Below are 24,269 nucleotides of genomic sequence, written 5' to 3' on the forward strand. Positions count from 1 at the left end.
CGCGCTGCAGAGAGCCCCTAATTGGGGCAATGAATCATCGCGCGCGGCTCCGGCTGGACACAAAATAGATAGAGGAGCCGGCCGCTATTGTGCGCAGTTTGGGACGCGGGGGGAGGCGGCTGCGGGCGGGAGGGAGGCAGGCTTGGAGGAGGAGGGCGGGGGGAGGGAGCGCGCGGGGAGGGATTCCCCCGCCCGCCGCGCGCCCGCCCGCCCTCCGCCCCTCCCCGCCCCTCCCGCCCGCCGCCGCCCCGCCCCCTCCTCCCCAATTAAATGACCCCACGCCTTGGCAGGCGCCGGAGCTCGCACATGCGGCTGCCGCTCCAGCCGCCCGGGCCCCGCCGCCGCCGCCGCCGCAGCCGCCGCCGCCGCTGCGTTCCGGGCGCGCTCGCCGCGGCGCCGCCTCGGCCCGCGCCGCCGCCGGGGGGGTCTCGGCAGGCCCGGGGGGGCGCCGCTGCGAGGGGCCGTGCGCCCGCGCCCGCGCCGGCCGCCCGCCGCCAAACTTTGCGGCGCGCACACATGCTCCAAGTTGGGCGCGGCGGCGGCGGCGCGGGCGGGAGCTGAGGGCTGCCCGGGGCGCGCGGGGGCCCGGGCGGGCGGCGCGGCGCGGCCATGAGCGGGCGGCCGGCCCCGGTCTCCCGCAAGCAGCGGCTCATGGCAGCCGTGGGCGAGCGGGCGGCGGGCGGCGCGCCGCTCTCCTGCTTCATCTGCGGCGGCGGCATCGGGCGCGGCAAGGAGCTGAAGCTGCAGGTGAAGCAGCCGGCGGCGGGCGCGGGGACCCCGGCGCAGCCCTTCTTCCCGTTCCTGCAGCAGCAGGAGCCGGCGCCCGGCGCGCGCGAGCTGTCCCCGGCCGACGGCTGCGTGTTGGTGTGCGCCGTGTGCCGCTGCTTCCTGGGCGAGCAGTGGGCCGCCTTCGAGCGCGCCCGCACGCCGGTGGACAAGCGCATGTACTGGCTCAAGCGGCCCCACCAGTGCGACGCGGGCGCAGGCGGCCGCCGTGGCGGCGCCGGGGCCCCCCGCGAGTGGAACGTCGCCTACGCGCTGGGCAGCGCCACCGGCGACGACGACGAGGACGACGGTGGCGGCCCCCGGCTGCGCGGGGCCGCGGAGGAGACGCGAGACTCCGACCTGTCGGAGCTGTCGGACACCGACCCTCTTTCCGAGCCCGACCCGCCCGCGCGGGACGCCGCCAGCCCCCACCACGACGGGGCCCCAGGGCCAGGGCCTCGCGGGGGGCCCGGCCAGGAGTGGAGGCCGGCTCCGGGACCCGCTCCGGGACAGGGCGCAGAGGCCTCGGCGCAGGGGCGCGCGGAGGAGGAGGGGCTCCCCGCGAAGGCCCACGCGGATGGGGAGCCCGAGGCCGGGGTTAGGCGCCGGCGGAAGGGGGTTGGGAGGCACTGGGTTCCCGAGGCCCGGGCCAGCGTCCTGAGGGGCATTCAGGATCCTTGGCAAGGCCCTCCTGTCCAAGAGGCCCCTGCAGACGGCATGAAAGGGCCTCCCTCTGGCAGAACCACTAAGACCCTGGAGAGCAGGCCGCTGGGGGAGACCCTCCGGGGCTTCTGCACCTCCGAGGACAGTGACATCAACATCACGAGTGGGGAAGAGGACCACAAGGAACAGCCTTTCCCAGGCGTCTGCAACCCCAAAGAGAAAGAGAACAGTGGCCGTGTCCCCCGGACTCTCCCGGACAGCCGGGCGGCACCAGCAGAAGGCCTTTGCTGCTACATCTGCGGGGCCCCGCTGTCCCCGGCCTCGCACCACCAGGTGCACGTGCAGAAGCAGGAGAAGCTGGCTCAGGCCCCGTTCTTCCCCTTCCTGTGGCTGCACAGCCCGCCCCCAGGGGCACAGCCCATCAGCGAGGGCGGCAGTACCCTGGTGTGCGCCAGCTGCTTCTCCTCCCTCACGCAGCAGTGGCAGAGCTTCGAGCTGGCCAACGTGCCGGTCCTGCAGCGACTCTATGTGGTGCCCCTGGACAGCCACGCCCCCGGCATGGCCTCCAAGGGCAGGAGGCTCCCGAGGGAAGAGGGCCTGCCCTCCGGGACCCTGCGAGAGGCCTGCTACCTCTGTGGGGAGGACTGTACCCCGGATGCCCGGGCGGTCCCCTCCAGGATCCTCAACGGCAACGCCAGGAGCGCCATGCATTTCCCCTTCCTTAGCCTCCTGCCCTGCCCGCCCAACGCCCAGGGCCCCAACAAGCGCTGTGAAGTCCGCAGCTGCCCCAAGTGCTTCAGCGTCCTGGAGGATGTCTGGGCCCTGTACCGGGCCTGCCAGAATGAGGAGCTCATCACCTCCGTGCAGGGCTTCCTGGGCAGGTACCACCAGGCCTTCTCCGCCTCCGACCCTGCCCTCTCCGAGCTGCCGGCGTCGGCCCAGGGCGGCCCCGTGTCCATCTGCTACATCTGTGGGGCTGAGCTGGGCCCCGGGAAGGAGTTCCAGCTCAACGTGAACCCTGCCAGCCGCTTGGGCGAGAAGGAGCCCTTCTTCCCCTTCCTCACCGTGTACCCGCCTGCCCCTCGTGCCAGGCCTGTGGACTCCACCGGCCTGGTGGCTACCTGTGTGCTCTGCTACCATGACCTGCTGGCCCAGTGGCTGCAGCATGAGGCCCGCAGCTCCCACCACGCTGTCAGCGCCTGGTCCCGGCAGTACCAGGTGGAGACGTTCGTGTGCTTCTTTTGTCAGCAGGAGAAGAAACGGTGTCTGGGGCTGAAGTCCGTGCGGGTGGCCCGGCTGCCCCTGTTCCTATACACCCTGCGAGCAAGCCACAGCCTGTTGGTGGATGACGGACAGCAGCTGATCATTGGCGCTTGCGTGGAGTGTGGGACCCTGGTGTGTGCGGGCCAAGGGCTCGCCCGCCAGGGACCCATGAGCTGGAGCTCCCCAGTGGCAGCAGCGACGAAGGTAAGCAGCAGTTTTCATCTCATCTTAGACGCTTCCTCCAAAATCCATGCAGGGAAGGGAGAGATGTTTTCTGTTCCTCAGAAAAACTCTGAAGGAGGAGTTTTCACTGGTTCTGTGCGGGGTGTTCCGGGGGAGGTACCCTCCCTGAGTCACTGGGCTGGTGCTTCGTGGGTACGTTGGCCTGGCTGACCTTGGAGGCATGGGGCAGGGGTCAGAGGAGTGGGGATCAGGAGTGGTCTTAGGGAAGAATAGGGCACTGCTGAGAACAGCAGGCACGGGCCTGAACTTGGGTGTGTTTGCAGTGGGATCTATCAAACAGAGGAAGTTCGGGGCATGTCTGTCATCCGCCTGATAACATTGGTAATTAGTCCAGCCGTGCGGGTCACGGAGAGGTCTCTGTGCTCACCCGGTTTGAAACACATCAGAGGTGGAAGTTCTTCTCCGTTCTAGCTCCCGCGTGGCTTGGCTTTTCCAGAGTTTTCCACCTAAGTTCACACTGTTCCTTTGAGACTGTGCTTGCTTTACGGAGGAGGGAAACAGGGTTCCAGACATGGGGGTGTGGAATTTGAGGGACAGTGGCCTAAACAGACTTTTCCCCCAGCGGGAAGAGAGTCTTTCTTCTCTGCAAGTCAGCTGTGCAGGAGGCAGACGGGAGGCCTGGCACTCTCCCTGTTTATAAGGCGCCTGCCTTCCCGCTGCCCGCCCGCGAGGAGCCAGACAGGGCTCAGTTAATTTGGGATCTGGCTTTGCAAGGGCCCAAGCAGGAACTGCCCCCGGTGGGTCTCGGGAGGTAGATGTAGGCGTCTGTGAGTGGCAGTCACCATCCCGGCCACCGGGGCGTGGATCCTCATTTCTGCCATAAACAGTCAGTGCGACTTGTTTTAATCAAACGCCTGTAGTGGCAGCTGCTGGCCATGTGTGGGCAGAGGGACGAGTGGATGGGAAAGGTGGCGCTGTCCTGTTCAGAGAGGGTCATTCCACCCTTTGAAAGCTTCCTGATCCTGCCTCCCACCTGCACGTGTGGGGCACGGAGGTGGGCTATCTGGGGGACATGTTCACTTATAGTGGCTGCACCCGGGAAGTGTGCTCTGCCATGATTTGCCCACCTCTCCCCCGATACGCGGCCCCCGTCTTCATGCTCTACTCAGATTTCCTTTTCTACCGATGACAGCTTTGGACTTTGAAGCTGTCTTTGTGGCTTTGGTGGGATGGTCTCTCATTTTAATTGGACGAGCACATCGTCTCCCGTCACAGATGCTGAAGCTCTCCTCTTCGGCGTATAGCAGTGCAGCCTATGGGAATCAGAAGAGCTGCAGTTCCCAAAAGGGCTGAAACTGGCAGAAGAGAACAAGTTTTGGAGCAAGACTGACCCCAGTTCATTTGTTCCTTACCATGGCGCTGCGAGGCCTTCTCGAAATCTCATTTATAGATGAGTCCACCAAGACTCAGAGAAGTCAGACAACACTCAGTCAGTAGGTATCTGAGGCAGATTTTGAAATTCTGCCCTTTCTCTTGCTAAGTACCTGTGAGTTAGTTTCTAATCCTGGTGGAATGTCAGTTCCTTGGTTGAGAAGTAGAAACGTACCACCTGCTTTGTAGGGACATGGTGAGAGTTCAATGGATTGGGGGAAGTGTAAGTTCCCCCAGAGGGTCAGGTGCTTGACATATGGTGGGACCCTCACGTCCACCACCCTGGCGCATAGGAGCAAATTCTTCTTGGATGTGGGTCGGTTCTATGTGCAAGATGCTGGCTTGCAGGCTGGGTGCCAGTTTTACACCTGGCAGTGGTGTTTCAAGGGGCAGTCAGAACTCTCTGCAGATTCTCAAACACAGGGTTTTCCGCAAAATATCCAAATTCTGATGTATTTTCTCATGTGGATTTGCTTACGTGTCAGGAGTTGATGGGATGCTGCCCGTCGGCCTTGAGCGATAAGAACTCCAGGAAACAAGAAGCCGCTGTTTCCCAGGCAGCTGGGAAGGCGGAGTGGAGAGTAGTCTGGTGTGGACAGGAACGCAGGCTGGTGTCTGCCCAGAAGGGGTCAGCATGGGTTTGGCGAGGTTTCATGTGGTGTGGATGTGTGCTCTGTTCCCTAGAACAAGTTAGTGCATTTGCTCCTTACTGTGGCACTTGACGCCTTCTTATTTCATTTTATAAATGAGTCAACGAAGAGTCAGAGAAGTCAGACGCCACACAGCCAGTGGGTATCTGAGGTGGGTTTTGAACCTGCTTCTGCTCCCCACACCCTCTTCCACCAACTGCCTGGAGGAGGTGGAGCTTGAGTCAAGCCTCGGAAAAGAGGGAGGATCTGTTGGAATATGAGGCAGGCAAACAGGCGCAGAAGCAGGGGTGACCTGTTCAGCCTCCGTGGGCAGGAGGTGCCTGTTGGGGATGAGAGGAAATAAGGTTGGAGTGAACTCCAGGCCTTGAAATCAGGAATAGGAGGTTGGATTTGAAGCTGAAGGCTCAGGGGAGCAATAACAATTTCTTGAAAGAAAGTGGAACGGACTGAGAAGAGATCTGCTCAGGGCCCAGCGGTGGCAGCAATCCAGGTGGGTGGTGAGGCCGCTGGGGCAGGTCTGCCCACAGAGGGGACAGCTCTGATGGGTCTCAGGCTCCCCTGGACGGAGGGAAAGGAGAAGCCTCAGCTCTCAGCTCCCAGGGAAGCACGATTGACAGCCGGGAGAATGCCGGAAATGCAGCCTTCTGGCTTTCCGTCCTCCCTCCCCCTCCTTCCCATTCATTCAACAAATATTTATGGAGCGCCAACTCTGAGCCAGGCGCGGTTCCAGATGCTGGGGATCTGGTGGCAAGCACAGAGCCTCCAGTGTCATGGGGGAGGGGGACACACACAAGGAGTGGAGGGAAGGAGCCACTTCCAGCAGAGCAAAGTGCCGAGAAGTAGCCGAGCAGATTAAACTTAGGACCCAGTGCCAGGGTGAGCATGGGCAGCAAAGGTGGCGCTTGCAGGAGCTGGGAATGAGAGCTGGGGCTCTGGGCAGGGGAGAAGCCTGTGAGCCCCCTGGGGAGGGGGAGGGGATAGAGGGGCTGTCCCCAAGTCCATTTCCTAATGCCAGCCCCCAAGATCTTGATCCTGACGTGCATCTTCCCATCTGTCTTTTGGGGGGTGGTTTGAAAATTTAGGTGGGATGAGGAGGGCACTGGAAGTTAGCTGCAGGGAAGCCACTCAGCTGGGGACGTGGCATGTCCCAGAACCATGATCTGTGCTGCTTCCTGTGACTCCTCAGTTATTCTCTATGACGTGTTCATGCATTAGTGAATCAGCTTTAAAACACTACAAGAGGAAACATGAAAAAAATAAAGAGAAGAAAAGAAAAAAGAAAGAAGAGGAGGAGGGTGTCCCCTGCACCTTCTGCTTTGGATAGGATTTGCACTTTTCCCTCCAGCTGGGCCCCGGGTCCCCAGAGAGCACCACATTCTGCAGGCACCTGACTCGTGCCTCCTGCTTCGCCAGGGCTGTGTCTGGGGTGGCCTGGGGAGGGCCGAAGCCTGCTCTTCTGGGCCGGGCATCCCTGCCCCAAGGACAGACCCTTCCCTGCAAGCCTCCCAAGGAAGCTCTGTGAGACCCTGGAAAGACCCTAGGGTTGCCTTAAGACAAGCCTGGCTTCAATCTTCATGCTGCTGGGAGTCGGCTGTGTGATGCTGGGTAAGACTAACTTGCCCTCTCTGAGCCTCAGAACCGAGTGAGCCGGCCTGGGTGAGAGCACCTGGCTCACAGTGGGGGTGCGGATGCGTTAATGCTCCCTTCCCCCCGCCCCTGTAAAGTGCTGCTGGCGCGACGCCGGGTTTCTGAGGTTGGAGCTTCTGCCTGCTGCCTTTCTGCTGGGATAGGGAACTGCTGTCCCTCCCTTCAGAGCTAGAAACAAGGCTGGCCAGGATGCTGGGGGCGGCATTTGGGGACGTGATAATGTGGGTGATAACCTTTATGGAGTGCCTCTCACCCTCCAGGAGGCATGCACGCTTCACCTGTATTCACACATACTGAAGCCTCGCCGCAGCCGGGTTTCAGGAGGTGCCACTGTTCCCTTTTCATAGATAAGGAAATAAGTCCAGAGAGGTTAAGCAACTTGTCCAAGGTCACTCAGCTAGTGACCCCAGGACCAGCGTCGGGCCTGAGTCCAGCTCTTGAGTCTGTGCTCCAGCCTCTACTTGGTCTTGCCTTTTTGTTTGCTGCTTTTGTTTTGAGACAGGGTCTCACTCTGTTGCCCAGGCTGGAGTGCAATGGTACAATATCCGCTCACTGCAGCCTCCCCCTCCTGAGCTCAAGCAAACCTCCCACCCCAGTCTTGTGAGGAGCTGGGACCATAGGTGTGCGCCACCACGCCAAGCTAATTTTTTAATGTTTTCTAGAGACTCTGCTGCCCTGGCTGGTCTGCTAAGCTCAAGTGACCCTCCCACCTGGCCTCCTCAAATCCTGCCTTTCTGTCTCTTGTGGGTCTCCAGTTGTGGAGGTGGCCATGGCCTGGAGGTGGGGCAGTGGCTCTTAATTTCCTGTGTGTGCCCACCCCTCCTTGCCACAGCCTCTAGAACATCTCAGAGGCAGGAGTTAGCTTGCATGGGGCAGAGGCCCTGAGATGCCCCACTTGGCTGCCTTGGCTGCACCCCTGAGTTTCTTTGCTCACTGAGCAGTGGTGCCCCGTGCCTTGGCTTCCCCGGTGTGGCCCATCTGTTGAGGTCTTAGGCGGCACCTTCCTTCTGTTGCTGGGAGAGCTCCCATCAAAGATGGGTCTGCCGCATGATGGATTGGCTCTCCCTGCAAGCCAGTTGGCGGGCGGGCCGCGCTTCCCGCTTCCAGGACTCTGTCCGGAGAGCATTCTGGTTAATGGCCCATGCAGCTGTTTACCTAACCATACCCCAGCCTCTCACTGTGGGGATGCCCTGGCCAGGCCCCCCGAGTGTGGCCTCCGAGCCCAGAACAGGTGTTGCTGCCGCAACCACCTTTCTTCTCTGCAGGGACATCTGAGGTCTGCAGAGAGTGTCTGTCGTCACCCACCCATCAGGCCACGTGCACATCTGTTTCCCATGCTTCCTGGCTATCTGTGCCCATGCGGTTCCCTGCTCCTCAGGGGGCCTGGCTGCCCCCCCTCCCGAGGCCCAGGCTCTGGAACACCTGGTCAGGACTGATTGGAAGTGGGGACCTTCTGGAAGGTGCCACAGGAGGCAGCCTGGCTGGGGCTGGCACTGGCACCCTCTGCTTGGCAGCAGCTGGAAAGTAGCCAGGCCCTTCTCAAACTCAGAGGAGTGAGCTTTCCAGATGTGCCCCTCCTAAACCTGGAGGCAGTCGGAGAAAACCAGGGGAAGGAGGAAGTGAAGGCGAAAGGTCTTCAAAACTCGGCCTCCCCTGGAAGCAGGAGGGGGAAGGGGTGAGGCTGGAGGAGCCAGGGTCTGCGTAGCTTCCTGGTTACTCCTCTGCTTAGATCTCTCAGGATCTCACCCTTGTGAGGTTAACTCTGCTGGGAGTGTCTTTGAAGGATGTATAGCTTCTGGGCACATTTTCTTGGCTGGGGAAGACCCCGCGTCCAGAATTCAGGGCCCTCTTCCGCCTCAGGTCCCCATTCTAGTGGGGACACTGAAGAGAGATGCCATGTCTGTCCTCGGAGAAGAGCATTGCAGGACTTGCCTCCTGACTTCACATAGCCCCAAGTAGGACACTCTTGGGGTCAGTTGTGGAAGGAGCCCCTCCTCACTGGGCGACCTTCATCCAGTTTCCCCATCTGTCAAAGCGACAGGACTGGTCTGCAAAGGTCACAGGCGATTTGCATTGTGTACGTGGTGTCTCATTCCGCCATCTCATGCTGTGTTAAGAAGGGTTCTGAGGCCATGTCTGGACTCTCTGGGAAAATGTCTTGTGATTTATTGGCAGTCTGTGCTGTGAGGCTAGGAACGGGAGCATGACTTCATCTTGGGGCCTGGTTTGAAATTTAGTATATGATGCCGGGACCCCAAAACGCCATGCTGTTCTGTCCCTTGGAGAATAACATGCTAGGGTCAGGAAGAATCTCACAGACCATCACTTTCAGACAACGCTATACCCTGGCAGTGCTGGATCAGGGACGACCTGCAGTCCTGCCTCCTGTCCCTGTGTGAGCCTCTACGCTCATCCATGGCTACCTTGGAGAAGCACACCCATGTTCTACCCACTAACTGAACAACGTGTGTCTGCCCTGGGCCAGGCACTCCGGGAGCATCTGGCGCTCTGGGCACCTGCTATGACATCAGGCATCCCCTGACCTCAAGGTGCTGGTGGGCGATGAGAGGTTGAGGGACCAGTGAAGAGGTCCAGCCATGGCTATGCAGTGCATTGAGTTCTGTGCTGAGGTCAGGGTAGGGTCTGCTGAGAGCCTATGGCGGGGTGAGAAACAGGCGTGCACAGGGAAGGCTTCCTGGAGGAGGTGACATCTAAGCTGAGTCCTGAAGACTGAAAAGGATTCGGCCAAGTCCAAGTAGGGACCACGTGCTCCTGGCAGAGGAGCAGGTGTTAAGGCCTGGATGCTGGGGGGTTATTGTGCTGGAGAACAGTCATTCCGATGGAGCCAGAAGAGGGGACAGGCACGAGGGGTAGGCAGGACCAGCATTCCCAGCGGTGTTTGGAATCCCTGGATGCACACTCGAATCAATGTCAATCAATCTGAATTTAAAAATACCAACGACAGGGCCCTGCCGCCCAGCCTGTTAAATCAGGATCTCTGAGGGGTGGTCCCGGGCCATGGTATTTTAAAGCTTCTAGAAGATTCAAGTGCAAGAGTGAGAACTGCTGACGGACGGCATCGTGGGCACAGCTGAGGAGTCTGGGATTTATTCTGGAAGGCCATGGGAAAAGGATGCTATTCCAGGTTTCAGCCTGTCTTTACTGAGTGCCCATTGTGCCCCAGGCACTGCTCTAGACACCAGGACCCAGCAGTGAGCAACCAGGCAGGGTCTTGGCAGTGATGGTGGCTAGCAGAGTGGCCGGACAGAGGGGTGGCGGGGGCCTGCCGCCTGCACAATGAGGAGTGTCCTGGCGGGGGCTTGAGGTGGGACTGAGGGACGGTGAGGAGGGAGGTGTGGGGGTGTGGGCAGGGAGGGATGAGGGGTACGCTGTCCATCGTAGCAGCGGGCGGGGACCCGTCGGGTGGGAATAGGGACTGTGGGGCTGCCCTGGAGAAAGCATTGTGGTTTTTGTTGTTGTTTTAATTGTGATATAATTCACACACCGTAAAAGTCACCCTTTGAAAGTATACAATTCAGTGAGTTTTAGTGTAGTCACAAAGTTATGCACCACCATGACTGTCCAGTTCCAGAACATTCCCATCACCCCTAAAGGAGACCCTGTGCCCATCAGGAGTCAATCCCCGTCGCCTTCTCCACCCACCTGGGCACCCACTCGTCTGCCCTCTGTCTTTATGGATCTGCCCGTTCTAGACATCTCTTGTGAGTGGAACCATCTAATACGTGCCTTTTGTGACTGGCTTCTTTCACGCAGCGCCATGTTTTCAGGGTTCATCCGTGGTGTTGCGTGGATCAGAGCTTCATCCCGTTTTGTGGCTAAGAACGCCGTTGTATGGATGGACCATGTTCTGGGTCCCCATCATCAGACTGTGGACATCAGCTTGTTTCTGCTTTTCGGCTCCTCTGAATCATGCTGCTGTGAACACGCATGGGCAAGTGTTTTGTGTGGACAGATGTCTTCATTTCTCTTGAGTATGAGCCTGGGAATAACGTTGCTGCGTCCTAGGGTCACTGGAGGTTTAACCCTTTGAGGACCGTTTTCCCTTTGGGGGTTTTCAACAGGCAAATGACATGATAGGGCTTAGGTTTGGAAAAGTCATATTGGAGACTCCTTGAAGCCCTGTTTCATCACTTCTGCCTGCAGTCCATCCTCTTAGTCCTGGTCTCCAGAAAATGAATTTGTGTTTGAAGATGGTGATCGTTTTTGTTCTCCCTGGGATGAGGGGAGCTGTACTAAGAATTGAGAAGGGGGTTGCATTGGCTCTGGGGGCTTTTGGCTTGCTCCAGCCACAACCCTGGGCATCAGAAGCCCTGGGTTATGGCCCCAACACTCACAGCAGCCTTGGGCAAGATGTTCTACCCTGGCTGGGTCTCAGTTTTCCCCTCTGGAAAATGGGGGCAGATGGTAGATGGTAGACTATTAGCTGAGCCCTTAGGTCCTGCACAGCTGACAGTCGCTAACCATCTCGTCTTTCTGCATGTGTTGGCAGGGGGCTGTGGGGCAGGGAAGACCTGGGCGGTTGGGGTCTGGCCTGGCTCTGTGAGCCCGTGGCTCCCAGGTTCCCTGCCTGGGGTCTGGTTGCCCTGACTGCCGTGTTTTAAGCTCTGCTGCCCGGCCTGTCTGGCGTGGAGCCCTTGATTAAATTGGTTGCTGGATTGGGCTTCCTGCGAGAGATGCAGAACCTCATTGGAGTGGCACAAAGGCCGGGGTTGGTATTCAGCCCTGCCAAACCAGGGCCCGGGGCAGGTGCCTCTTGCTGCAGCTCTTTCCACTTGGCGAGAGTGGGCTGGGGAGAGGAGGCAGCCCAGGGCCCAAAGGCGGCCCCTCAAAGGTCGCCCACCGAGGCCACGCTATGCTGCCCATCATTAGTGTCATATGTTGGCACAGAAAAGGGTATTTAGGTTCCGGCCCTCCACTCCCAAGCCCTCGGGCTCTGATGAGAGCTGTAAGGCGACGCCAGTGCCAGTGGCAGCAGCAGACGGCATTGATAGCATGCACCTGGTGCCAGCCAGTGTCCTAAGAGTTTTGCCTGCATTGCCCCACGTGACTGTCTCACTGTCTTATGAGTGGGCTTATTTGTTTTTATAGACAAGGCAACTGAGGCACAGAGAGGTTAAGTCACCCAAAGTCACACAGCAGGGAAGTGCCGGAGCCGGGATCCTCACCCAGGCTGCCTGGCTCCAGCGTCTGCACTCTGCCCTGCTCATCACACCCCTCCTGAATGGGAAGGCAGGCTGGGAGGGAGATGAAGGTACATGGGGTCAGGAAGCCTCCTTGGAGAAGGGGTATCCGGTGAGTTCTTAGGGTTTAACTAAGTGGTGAATGTAGAAAAGCTTCCTCTTCTGGAATTTACGTACCAGTGATGTCACCTTAAAAAGTCCTGATTTTATTCTTTAAATGTGTGCCAGGATGCTGCCTGCCAATTTATTATACTGTAGGAACCATTTCAATGTTTTAAAGACATTTTCAGATTGTGTCGTATTTTACATATAGAAAGAACATGTGTTTCATGATGTTGAACTTGGAAAGCTTAGAGCCGGTGAACGCTGGGCCATGTGTCTGGTGTCAGCCCTGGCTTCTGCAGCTGCCCATGGGGTCCGCTGGCCCCAGGATCCTCATGGGTCTCATCTGGGCTCCACACTGACACTGGCTAACTTGGTGACGTTGGGCAGGGTGCCAGTTCCCCACCTCCCTAAAGTCTTCCCATTTCTCCTTGGACCACAGAGGGGGCGTGAATGGCCCCATGGGCGGTTGGTATCATTCCCGCTTTTCAGATAAGGAGGCCAAGGCTCAGAAACTTAAGAGAGTTCGGCATGGAGGTGGCAGCCGTCACTGGCAGGGCTGGGAGGTGAGGGAGAGGGGCCAGTCCAACGCCACTGCCTCAGCCTTTCCCCCCGCCCTGGAGTTAAGGGGTGCTTCTGGGAGGCGATGCAGCCCCGGTGGGGGCCTGGCTTCCACACGGCCCTGCCCCTGATTTAGCACAGGAGGAGGCCGCCGTGGTCTCTCGCATCAGCTTTCAGAAAGGCTCTCAGTTCTGGAGGGAGAGGGTCAGAGGGCTGACCACTGCTGCGGCGTTTTATTCCCCTTTCCAGACCCATCAACCTAGGCTCCCGCTTCGGGTGGGAAGGTTTGCAGGCTAGGAGGCTTGTGTGGGGGAGTGACAGTGATAAGGGCGGCAGCTGGAAAGTGGTGTGGAGCCTCCACACTTCCAGATGCGACAGGACTGGCCATGGGGCTGGGAGGGGTCCTGGGGTCCAGACCCAGCAGCAAAGGGAGGCCAGGAGGCACCTGGATGGCAGCTCAGGATAGGTTGAGGCCTGGATGTCCCGAGAGCATGGCGGGGCCTTGCCACAGCTGCAGTGCCAGCTCTGTGAATCTGCAGGCCCTTTGAGCTGGCATGTCCTCCAGGCGTGCCCTTGCCCTTTGAGAGGGACTGTCTCACGGCTGTACACTGTTCTTTCTCTTGTGCAATTGTACGACTTCCTAGGAGCCTCTGGACAAGGGAGCCCTGGAACGTCCAGAATGTGGCTTCGTGCTCTGCTTCCAGGCTGCGCGGCATCCCCAGCAAGGCTGTTCACACCAAGTATGGGGGACGCACGGTGGACAGTGAGGGGTCCTGGGAAGCCCTCCATCACCCTCCCCACCCCCCGCTGCCAGCAGTCCGGGTAGTCTGGGTTCCTGTGGGAGGAGGAGGTGCCATCCTGGGAATAATACCCACCATCAGCCTCGTACAGAAGGCCAGAATGTACCTGGTGGACCCCAGGGCATGCAGAATGGCCTCTGGTTTCAGCTCTGTTGTCTGAGAAACCGGGCAGGCTCCAGAGGACGGGAGGAGGGTCGGGCCTGGCCCTCAGGTGGCCTCACGTGTGAGCCCCACGGTGAAGGCAGCACCCAGACAAGGTGTCACTCCCCAGGTGGCCTGGTCCCTGCAGGGGGGATTGCTGCTTCTCCCATACCTCAACCTCTTTTTCTTCTGGAAACTGCATTTTCTTCCTGATTCGTAAGTGTTTGGGGTCAATGCGGGGTCTTGTTTTCTGAGCGCCCAGGGGTGTGACTGCTGGATGCCTCCTCCAAGAGCACTTCCCATTAACGGGAGAAACCTGGAGCACGCTGGCTGCTCACCTGTCCCTCAGCAGGTGACAGGGTGAACCAGGCTTTTCTCTAGGGCTTAAAACCTGGCGCAGTGCAGGTCTTAAGGAAGTCAGGCCAAGCCAACAGGCGTGCTGGGGGCTGCTTGCGTGGGAGGGACAGTGGATTGTTGAGGGGTTGCACGAGATGGGAGTGAAGCCCCTCCTCCCCCAGCATCCACAAGGTGAGGTAGTTTTGCCCCCACCACCCCTCTGACCCACACACCCCAGCACACCCGCCTCCCTCTCACACACACGCACCTTGCACCTCCTTCTCATGCACCACACTCACACACTTGTATGCATACACGTTCACATGGAAACCCACCCACACATTTGTATGCACACTCACTGTTGCACATGTGGTCACATGCATTCATACATCACTCACGTGCACACTCATACACTCTCTCACACCTGTGCCCACACGCTCACATGCGTGCTCTTCCATGTACACCTGTACCCTCACCCCCTCACCCCCACATTCTCACTCATACACCCGCACAGTCATTTGCATGTGTACACCCGCATGCCCTCACACACATGTGTATGCACACACACTCCCACACACCCTCTCTCATTCATGCACACTCATGCACACACACTCACATTCTTGCCTGGAGGTGAATCTGGCAGGGCCCGTGTGCCAGCCTAGCTCTCACCTGTGCCGCTGTTTCCTCTTGGCCGTAGGGGTGTCCGTCTTAAGACACAACTTGGCACAGACTCTGGAGTCCAGCTGGGCTGCATCAGGAAGGAGGGGAGCACAGTGGCTGGGGAGGAAAGGTGCAGGGTGGGGTTGGAGAGGCTGGTGTTCCACAGCCAGAGCACCCAGACCCCTCCCTGCTCTGCCCTCACCCCTGTGGTTCTCTGGGTTCTCATCTGTGACCCCAAAGGGTCCCTTCTGATTTGGTGATCTGGCCGTCCTCCATGCCTTGGGGCCATTTGGACTCAGATAGATGTTTGCACTTGTCCTTCTCTGTTGTGTGACACTTGGTAAGTTGCCTGGCCTGTCTTAGGCTTGGCTGTAAAGCTGCGACAGGAATGATGGCTCACCTACGTGGATGCCCCCCTTCACCTTAGGGATGATTATCCCCATTTTACAGATGTACAGGCCGAGGCTCAGAGAGGTGGAGACACGTGCCAAGGTCAGAGCTGGGGAGTAGCAGAGCTGGCATGGGATCCCTGTGTGTCTGACCCAAAGTCTGGCTCTCAGATACTGCCCTTTGCCTCCTTTCTAGAACTTTCTTCACAGAGACGTCATGAGGGTGAGACAAAGCTGTTGACGTGTTCTGCACAGACCAAGTTCCCAGTAAAAACTCGGTAATTGTTCATATTTGTTTCTGTGGCCTTACTTATCATTCCCCAGTGAGTCTTCAGTCTCCCCTTGAATCCTTCCAGGGATGGAGAACTCACTCCCTCAGAAGCCAGGCGTCACCTGTGATGTGTCAGGAAGGAATGACAGGCTTCTGAGGATCCTCTGCAGCTCTGAGAATTCTGCCTGGAGAGTTCTGGGGAACAGGAAGAGTCTTGGGAAGGGCTTCTGGACCCCATTTGTGACTCAGGCCTCTCTTCCTTTTTGTTGTTTCTGGTTCTGGTTTATTACCTTGTCTTGGAACCAACGCCTGTGGCTCCCCAGTGACTCTGCTGGTGTCATCTTCTGATGTCTCTACTCCCCCTTCCCCTGCATGCCTGGCAAATTCTTGATCTTGTATTCCCTAGGAGAAAAGAGGGGAACCTGCAAAGTCATGTTTTCCCTCAGGATGTGGAGAGAGAAATTTCTAACCTCAATGATGCCTGCTAAATTATACTTAAGAAGGGGGCCAGGCACTGGCATATTTGCTAAGCATTCCCCATGTGATTCCCTCTTTCCCCCATGAGAGCTCCTTTACTTTTCTCTAAAATACTGCATGGGAGGGATTATTATCTCCACTTTAATACAGGCAATTAAAGCTATGCATGTTCCTCTAAACACTGCTTTAGCTGCACCCCACACTTTGTGATAAGTCATTTCTCATTCTCATCTCATTTAAAATATTTTTCAATTTCCCTTGTGTTTTTTTTCTTTGACCTATGGATTATTTAGAAGTATGTTGCTTAATTTCCAAACATTGGACTATCTTAATATCTTATGGTTATTGATTTTTAATTTAATTCTGTGAACAGAGAAGGTACTCTGTATGGCTTTAATCCTTTTATATTTAAGTGTACTCTCTTGAAGAAGGGACCACAGCTCTTGAAAAGGATATGGAAACAGCAGTATTTGGTTCTTTACATATTAATTAACTTGAAGAGATTGGTGCTTGGTAGCAGTGTTCAAATTGTCTAGGTCGTTACCTTTTTTTTTTTTTTTGTCTATCCGTTGCTAAGAAAAGAGTGCTGAGATCTACTACAGTTTGGATTTGTCTTTTTGTCCCTTTAGTTTTGTCCAGTCTTTCATCGTGGATTTGGCACATTTGTGGTTGTTTTGTCTTTTGGATGAATTGGTGCTGTTTCCACTATGATGCAGCTCCTCCATCTGGCAGCATCTTTGTCTTGGCACCTCTTTTATCTGAATTATTCACCTCTGGACACTGAGGTCTCTGAGGCTCGGAGAGGGAAAGTGACTTGCCCAAGGCCACACAGGTGTCAGCTCCAGGGGCAGAGTGCTCCCTTCTCAGCCCAGCTGCACACAGGTTTTCTCTACTCCAACAGTCGCTTTGGGGCCATGGGTCTGAGAGATGCTCCTTCCCAGTGACTTTCTGGTGTCATGATTGCCAGGTGGCCAGAGCTGTGTCCCCGCCTGCCCTTGGCAGAGGACCTCCCAGCAGCCCCAGAAGTCACCTCCATGCAGAGCACAGCGTCTGGCCTGCAGCCTGCAGGGAGCTGGGCTGAGCACGCTTGGAATACCCACTGGAAACTTCTCACTAAGCTCTAGCTCTGGGGCTTCTGGCACCATCTCCCTGTTTGGTGAGATGGTTCTGAGCATATTGGCCAGATCTTCCCAGGACTCACATGTTATAAGAATTTCTCTGGATAGCAGGAGAAACGTCCCCCGTCTCTGGCTCCCCTGGTCTGTGTGGGCTTTTGGGAACCCCAGCCAAATCCACTTCCTGGTGCTTCGCCCTCGCCAGGCTGTGGCCTGAAGCACCTCAGGGGCTCCATGCTGGCAGCAGGCCTCCTGCCCATGGTCTGAACCCTCCCTGGGGCATTCTGGGAAACTCTGGAGGGCCCTATGGGGGCTGGGAGGGCCGTTATCTAGGAGATATTTATGGGGGAAATTGACACAGTGAGGGGTGTCTCTGCCGTGGGCTGTGGATGCGGAGGCCTGAGCAGGGTGATAGGTGGGTTCAGTCAGCAGTTTCACAGGCCCTACTGTGTGCCAGACGAGAGTAGAGGGAAGCCAGCGTGAGAGACCACGAGGGGCCGGGCGGCGACATCTGACCACAGTCACCAGTGATACTGTTCTATGTCCCCCTAGGCCTGAGAAGATGCTGCCTTGGGAGACTGACCCTCCACCCATTGTGAGATTTTGTCCTGATTTCACATTTCAGATACATTAACTTGTAAAACAGGCTGGGTACAGTGGCTCACGTCTGTAATCCCAGCAGTTTGAGAGGCAAGGCAGGAGAATTGCTTGAGCCCAGGAGCTCGAGACCAGCCTGAACAACATAGTGAGACCCCATATGTACAAATAATTAAAAAAAAGTCCGGGCGTGGTGGCTCACACCTGTAATCCCAGCACTTTAGGAGGCCGAGGCAGGCGGATCATGAGGTCAGGAGATTGAGACCATCCTGGCCAACATGGTGAAACCCCATCTCTACTAAAAACATAAAAATTAGCTGGGTGTGGTGGCATGTGCCTGTAGTCCCAGCTACTAGAGAGGCTGAGGCAGGAGAATTGCTTGAACCTGGGAGGCGGAGGTTGCAGTGAGCCGAGATCACGCCACTGCACTCCAGCCTGGGCGTCAGAGTGAGACTCTGTCTCAAGAAAAAAAAAAAAAAAAAAAAAATTAGCCGTGTGTGGTGGCGCATGTCTGTGGTCCCAGCTAGTCAGGAGGCTCAGGTGGGAGAATGGCCTGAGCTCAGAAGTTTGAGGCTGCAGTGAGCTATGATCATGCCACTGCACTCCAGCCTGGGTGACAGAGTAACACCCTATATCAAAACAACAAAAAACAAAAAAATCTAAACAATCTAGGTCTTGAAATCAGTGAAATACAGTAAGGATGATGATGATGGTGATGGTGATAAGGAAATAGCAGCGATGGTTGCCATGTATCGATTACAAGACATTACCTCATTGACCCTGTAAACAGGACCCTCTGATGGGTGTACCAGGGAAGTTGACTTCCTCTTTTCCCACCAGCCCCTCGGGGTGATTTTGTGGGGTCCGGACGAGGCCAGCCCTGCTGAGCATGTGCTGGGCCAGCACTGGAGTTGGTGAAGTGACGCAGCCACGCTTGATGTCTCTGGGGAGTGGTCCTCCTTGAGGTGCCTCTTGCTTCTGTCACCTCCAGGTCTGGAGCCGGCCAGTGGGAGCGACTCATCTGCCCGGCAGGCTCTGTGGTGTCCGGGTGCCCGGAGCTCGGGGCCTAGCAGGCATGATGGGATCCCTTGTGACTCTGGCTGCAGCAGCTCCAGGGCCTTAATCAGGCCAGCGGAATGCAGTGTCAGCAGCAGCAGAGCTGGCAGCCCCGCAGCTCAGGGGCCTTGGCTGGTGGAAGGGACGGAGCGAGGCTGGGCAGTGCTGGGGGCAGCTTCAGGCTGGGCCAAGGCCCTAGGGAGCACAGGGGCCCCCGCTTCCTGGGCTGAGAGCCCTGCTCTGGGGGAAGAGAAGGAAGGAGTTAAAAACTTGCTTCTCAAATTTTTCCCGTGACGAAGCCCATTCCTGCTCAGTGTCACCTGGCTCTCCAGCCATCCTTACAAAAGAAGCTGAGGCCAGCGCTGGTACCATCCCTTTCCTGTGACAGAGAAACCCAGGCTTCAGGGACAGTTGTGCTGGTCTGCTCTTGACCTGGAGATGGCGTGGTTTGGCTAAGGGTATGCAGACATCAGGCCTCGCCCCCACCTGCTCCTACCTGGGTGGCCTCAGCAGGTCACTCCATTCTCTGGGCCTTGGGCTCCTCACCCACACACAGGGACAGGCTTGGGACCGACCTCACAGGACTGTGGGACATGGAGCACGTGAAGCCACAGCCGAGGGCCCTTCCTGTGGTCCAGACTCGGGAAATGATTGCTATGGTTATTTAGGGGCAGAGGAAAGGCGGGGGAGGTAGCTGAGGCCCCACTCAAAGGCCCTGGGAATGAGGGGGCCTGTGCCCCTCACCCTCAGGATAACCCTTCCCTTCCCCCACCTGGACCACCCTGGCCTTGTAGCAGGACCCCTGCTCCCAGGCTCCTGGCATGTCTCCCATGGGCCTTGGTACCACCTGCAGGGTGCTGGGCCCTGTTCACAGTGGCTGCCAGGCCGTGGCCGCTGTCATCCAAGGGGAGGCAGGAGTGGGATGGAAACCTGCGAGTGGCTGGAGGGTATGTGGGATCCAGGCTCCCTCAACACCCCGTGGGCTCCCAGTGCTCATCTGAGAGACGGAGGGGCATTCAGGCACGTGGTCCTTCACGGGGCTGCTGGGCACTAGGCAGCAGTCAGCGGGCACCTGCTGCCTGACCGTCTGTCTCTCTGTGGGCCCTGTTCCCTCATCTGTATATGGGAATTACAGTAGAGTGTGTGTCACAGGCTGTAGTACATAGTATGTGCTCAATTAATGTTGGCTCTTATTACTTTTGCTATTTATTATTTCCCTTCTGTTCCTCCGTTCTCACTGTTCTGGAGAGCTGGCACCTAGACCTCAAAAACACAGGGACCTAGACCTTTTTAGTCCAGGTGAATCAGGAGGGCTACTTTTTAGGTCAGGTTATGGGAAAGAGCTAGGGGAGGCCAGGCACAGTGGTTCCCAGCACTTCGGGAGGCTAAGGCAGCAGGATCACTTGAGGCCAGGAGTTCAAGACTAGCCTGGGCAACATAGCAAGACGCCATCTCTACAAAAAAATTAAAAATTAGCCAGACGTGGTCGCATGCCCTATAGTTCCAGATACGGGGGAGGCTGAGGCAGGAGGATTACTTGAGCCCAGGAGTTCAAGGGTGCAGTGAGCTATGATCACACCACTGTACTCCAGCCTGGGTGTTAGAGTGGGACCTTATCTCTATCTTAAAAAAAAAAAAAAAAGAGGGGAGTTTACAAAGATCCATCATTCTCAGCACTACCTCTGTTCTTACATTCACCTTTCTTAACCCTCAAAATTTAATGTAAAATCTGGTGCATATGTGCATTTTCTGGAGAGAGGATCAATGGCTTTTATCAGACTCGCTGTGGGGGACATGTGACTCCCAGAATGTAAACAGCCATTGTTATAGACACATTTCCCTGCACACACTCCAGTGCTGCCGGAAGCCTATTCCTCACCATTCCTTGAAGAGCCAAGCTTGTTCCCACCATTAAGTCTTGACACATGTTCTTTCTTTCACATTTCTGCCTATTTTCCTGCTCCAAGGAGCCTTCTTTGCTGGCTCCTGCCAGCTGAAGTTTCTCTTCCCTCTCCTGGCTGACCTAGACACTTACCTGTATGTAGCATTTTTGACATTTGATAATAACCTAGCACTTCATTCTATTTGACTTCATGTTGTCTTCTGATTGACTCACATGTGTAAGCCCTGTTTCTCCAACTAGATAGAAAAAATAGCTAAAATGTGAATTTTTACCCATTGACCCTCTATTGTTTTTCTTTTGTGCATTGTACACAGTGATTCCTTGCCAGCTGTGGGAGTGGCATTCCTGAAAAGCACTGCACTTGGCAAAATCACAGCTGGCAAGATCAAAGTCTCAGTGAAAATGGGAGGTTAGGGAAAAACAATAAAAATGGCATTAAGTATATGTCTTTAAAAACCACAGTAAATAAAAGTTCTAAGAGACATCACTGCCAAAACAAACCAGATTTGTCCACATTTAAAAACCTGTTCCAGTTGGTAATCTTTTTCTGAATTACCTTCTTAAGTAGATGGGAAACTTGGCCAATGTCTTGATATACTGACAATGAGAATTCTCCCATGAGGTTTATTTCTTCTTAAGTCAGTTTTGGTGATTTATTGTTTTCAAAGAGCTTATTCATTTTGTCTAGGTAGTCAAGTTAGTTGATATAACTTTGTTCTTAATATTTCTTTATTATCTTTCTAATGCTTGTAGGTTCTGTAAAGATGTCCCCTCTTTCATTCTTGATATTGGTGCCTACTCTTTTCTTAACCAGTATAGGAATTTTATTAATCTCCCAAAAGGTTTATATTTTAGAGATTTACCTCTTTAAAGTTTTTGAACCAGTTTTTTAGGGGGGCTTGAGATGTCTTATCTTTTGCACTTGTCACCTATCTTGTTCTGTTTTTGCAAATCTAGAAGAAATGTGTATGAAAACACCGGGACTGTTCCAAGTTATCTAGGTCTAAGGGCACACTTCCCAAGCCTGATCTTCTCTCTGTGCATTGAGCCAGTGGAGGATAAAGCAATTTCTCTCTATCACCTGCCCCTGTGATGGACATTGGTGAAGTCCAGATCGTGTGTCCTTTGGCTTGAGTGGATTTTATGAAAACTTGGATAAGTAAGAAAGATAACTAAACTGAAATATTTTTTAATGCAGAAAAGAGAACTACTTTATCTCAGAATCACAGATCATAAAGAATTGCTGACTCTCTCATATATTAGTAGCTGTGTTATTTGGAGCATATGCATTTAATAATGTTACGTTTCATTTCTTATACAAAGTATCCACCATTTAAAGTATTTGTGACCTTCTGTGCTTTTGCTACAAAGTATGGTTTATCCATAACCTTGATTGAAATTCCAGTTTCACTTGTCTTTGTATTTTTAACAAATATGAGTGTCTGTTTAGAATCACAGAACTGGGTGAAGTCGAGTCTAACAGTCTTCACTTTAACAAGACTCCAAGGCCCAGGAAGGGAAAGGGACTTGCCCACCAATACGGAGGACTTGCCTACAACTTAGCCTGTCAGAGGCTGTCAGAATGCCAGTGCCCTGGGAATTTCTGCTTCATCAGCCAAGACTGTCCCTCTGGCAATAGATATCCTGGTATTTTCGCATTAGCAATTTGAGGGGCCATGGGAGGTCAGCCCCAGCTGCCAAGCCTATGTGGGATTCCTGGCCCAGGGCACAAAGGGCGGGACTCACCAGGGTGGGGCTGATGCTGAGCAGCATCCTGCAGACCCACTGCTCCTTCATCTCCAGGGTGGCCCAGGGTCCTGTCAGAGCCACTGACAGCTGCTTCTGTGTCAGTTCCATTCTTTTAAAAATATATATGTATTTTAGGATTACAGAGTCTTGCTCATGCCTGTAATCCCAGCACTTTGGGAGGCCAAGGCGGGTGGATCACTTTAGGCGGTGAGTTCGACACCAGCCTGGCCAACATGGTGAAACCCTGTCTCTACTAAAAATACAAAAAATTAGCTGGGCGTGGTGTTGTATGCCTGTAATCCCAGCTACTTGTGAGGCTGAGGCAGGAGAATTGCTTGAACCTGGGAAGCAGAGGCTGCAGTGAGCCAAGATTGCACCACTGCACTCCAGCCTAGGCAACAGAGCCAGAATCCATCTCAAAACAAACAAACAAAAAAACCCATATATATATAACATATGTTAATATATACAACATATAAACATATGTTAATATATACAACATATAAACATATGTTATATATACAACATATAAACATATGTTATATATACAACATATAAACATATGTTATATATACAACATATAAACATATGTTATATATACAACATATAAACATATGTTATATATACAACATATAAACATATGTTATATATAACGTATATAAACATATGTTATATATATAACATATATAAACATATGTTATATATATAACATATATAAACATATGTTATATATAATATATAAACATATGTTATATATAACATATATAAACATATGTTATATATAACATATATAAACATATGTTATATATAACATATATAACAATATGTTATATATAACATCTATAACATATGTAATATATACATCTATAAACATATATGTAATATATACATCTATAAACATATATGTAATATATACATCTATAAACATATATGTTATATATATAACATATATATAACATATATATAAACACACACATATATAAAGTGTGGCAGCTTTATTATATAATTTGCCCTTTAAAGTGTACAATTCAATGTTTTTAGTATATTCATAAAATTGTACAACCATCACCACTGTCTAATCTTAGAAATTCATCCCTAAAAGAAACCCCATTCTGCCCGGCCTTGTTAGCTTTCATTTTTATGATTATTCCATGCTTGCTGTAGGAATTTTGGAAAGTCCAGAGAGGAATGAAGGAGCAGTGCTCCCTGAGCAGCCCAGAGGCAGTGACAGCTGATCTTTCCTGTTTCCCCCTTGGTGTGTTGAGTACGTACTTTCTATCAAGTTGAGATGGAACTCTACGTGCAGCTGTGCCTCTTCTGTTCACTTCACGCCCCGGCATGAACATCCCCCAGTGTTGCTGCAAACATAGTCCTCGCGCCTGTGATGGGCTCGTGAGTAGAGGCCGGAACTTACCCCTCACCTCAAGAGTAAGCGTCCCGGGTGAGAAGGGCCGCTTGTGCTGATGCAAAACGTATGGGAGGCGATACTTGCAAGGCTTCTGGCTAGAAGATTTCCCTGACCCCATGATGGATAGACTTGGGTGGTGGGACGGTCCGGGGGCCTGAAGGACTTAGGCCATTAGCAGGGTCTCCAGGGTGGGCAGGCATGGGTGGGCACGTGCAGAGGGGCAGGGTACCGAGGAGGACAAGGGCAGCAGTTTTGAATCTTTTTCCGAAGTCTAAGCTATTCATGTTGAAAATGTAGACAGCAGAGATGAGAAGGAGGTAATGAAAATGACCTAAGTTCCGCCGTCCAGAGCTTCCAGCCCTTTTTTGCTCATGCACATTCTGGTGCACTCAGACACGTGCAGGGCACACACATGGGCAGTACTGTGGGTGGGACCATGCTGTAGATTGTATGTTTTGGTCTTTTTCACCCAGGACATCATGAATGTCTTTTAGAGGGGTTAGGACTATCCACTGTAGAGCAAGATGCTGGGGTTCAAATCGGGGCTCTACCCCTTGCTAGCTGTGTGTTCTTGGGTCCATTACTTAACCTCTCTGTGCTATAATTTCCCCATCTGTAAAGGTAATAGCCATACGTCTAATTGGAAGGTTGTTTCAAAGGTTAAACAAGTTAGGATGTGTTAGAGCGATGTGCCAAGCATTGTTATATGGCCTCATGTGGTTCTTCTAGAACAGGAGTTTCATTGGCTGCATATGGCCGCCTTGTTGCTGGGTGCCCAGGTTGTTTCCAGCTTCACAGGCGTGAGTGGCTCTGCAGGAGCCTTTGTGGACCTCATCTGTGTTTCTGCTGCCTCCATCCTGGGCCTGTCCCCCTCACCCTTTGGTTCCTATTCAGTGACCTT

At 54.3% G+C, this 24,269-nt stretch overlaps 1 protein-coding gene across 2 annotated transcripts in view; it reads left to right on the forward strand.

Moving 5' to 3' along the window:
• Positions 1-572: 572 nt before the first annotated feature.
• The window catches only part of GSE1 (Gse1 coiled-coil protein), a 501,636-nt gene continuing 477,939 nt past the window's right edge, over positions 573-24,269 (forward strand). For both annotated transcript variants that reach the window (XM_054452602.2, XM_054452603.2), the window contains exon 1: positions 573-2,895. In XM_054452602.2, coding sequence (XP_054308577.2) covers positions 610-2,895 — 2,286 coding nt within the window. In that variant the 5' untranslated portion in view covers positions 573-609. The remainder of the gene's footprint in view (positions 2,896-24,269) is intronic.

This window comes from Pongo pygmaeus, chromosome 18 (assembly GCF_028885625.2).
Source record: "Pongo pygmaeus isolate AG05252 chromosome 18, NHGRI_mPonPyg2-v2.0_pri, whole genome shotgun sequence".
NCBI lineage: Eukaryota > Metazoa > Chordata > Mammalia > Primates > Hominidae > Pongo > Pongo pygmaeus.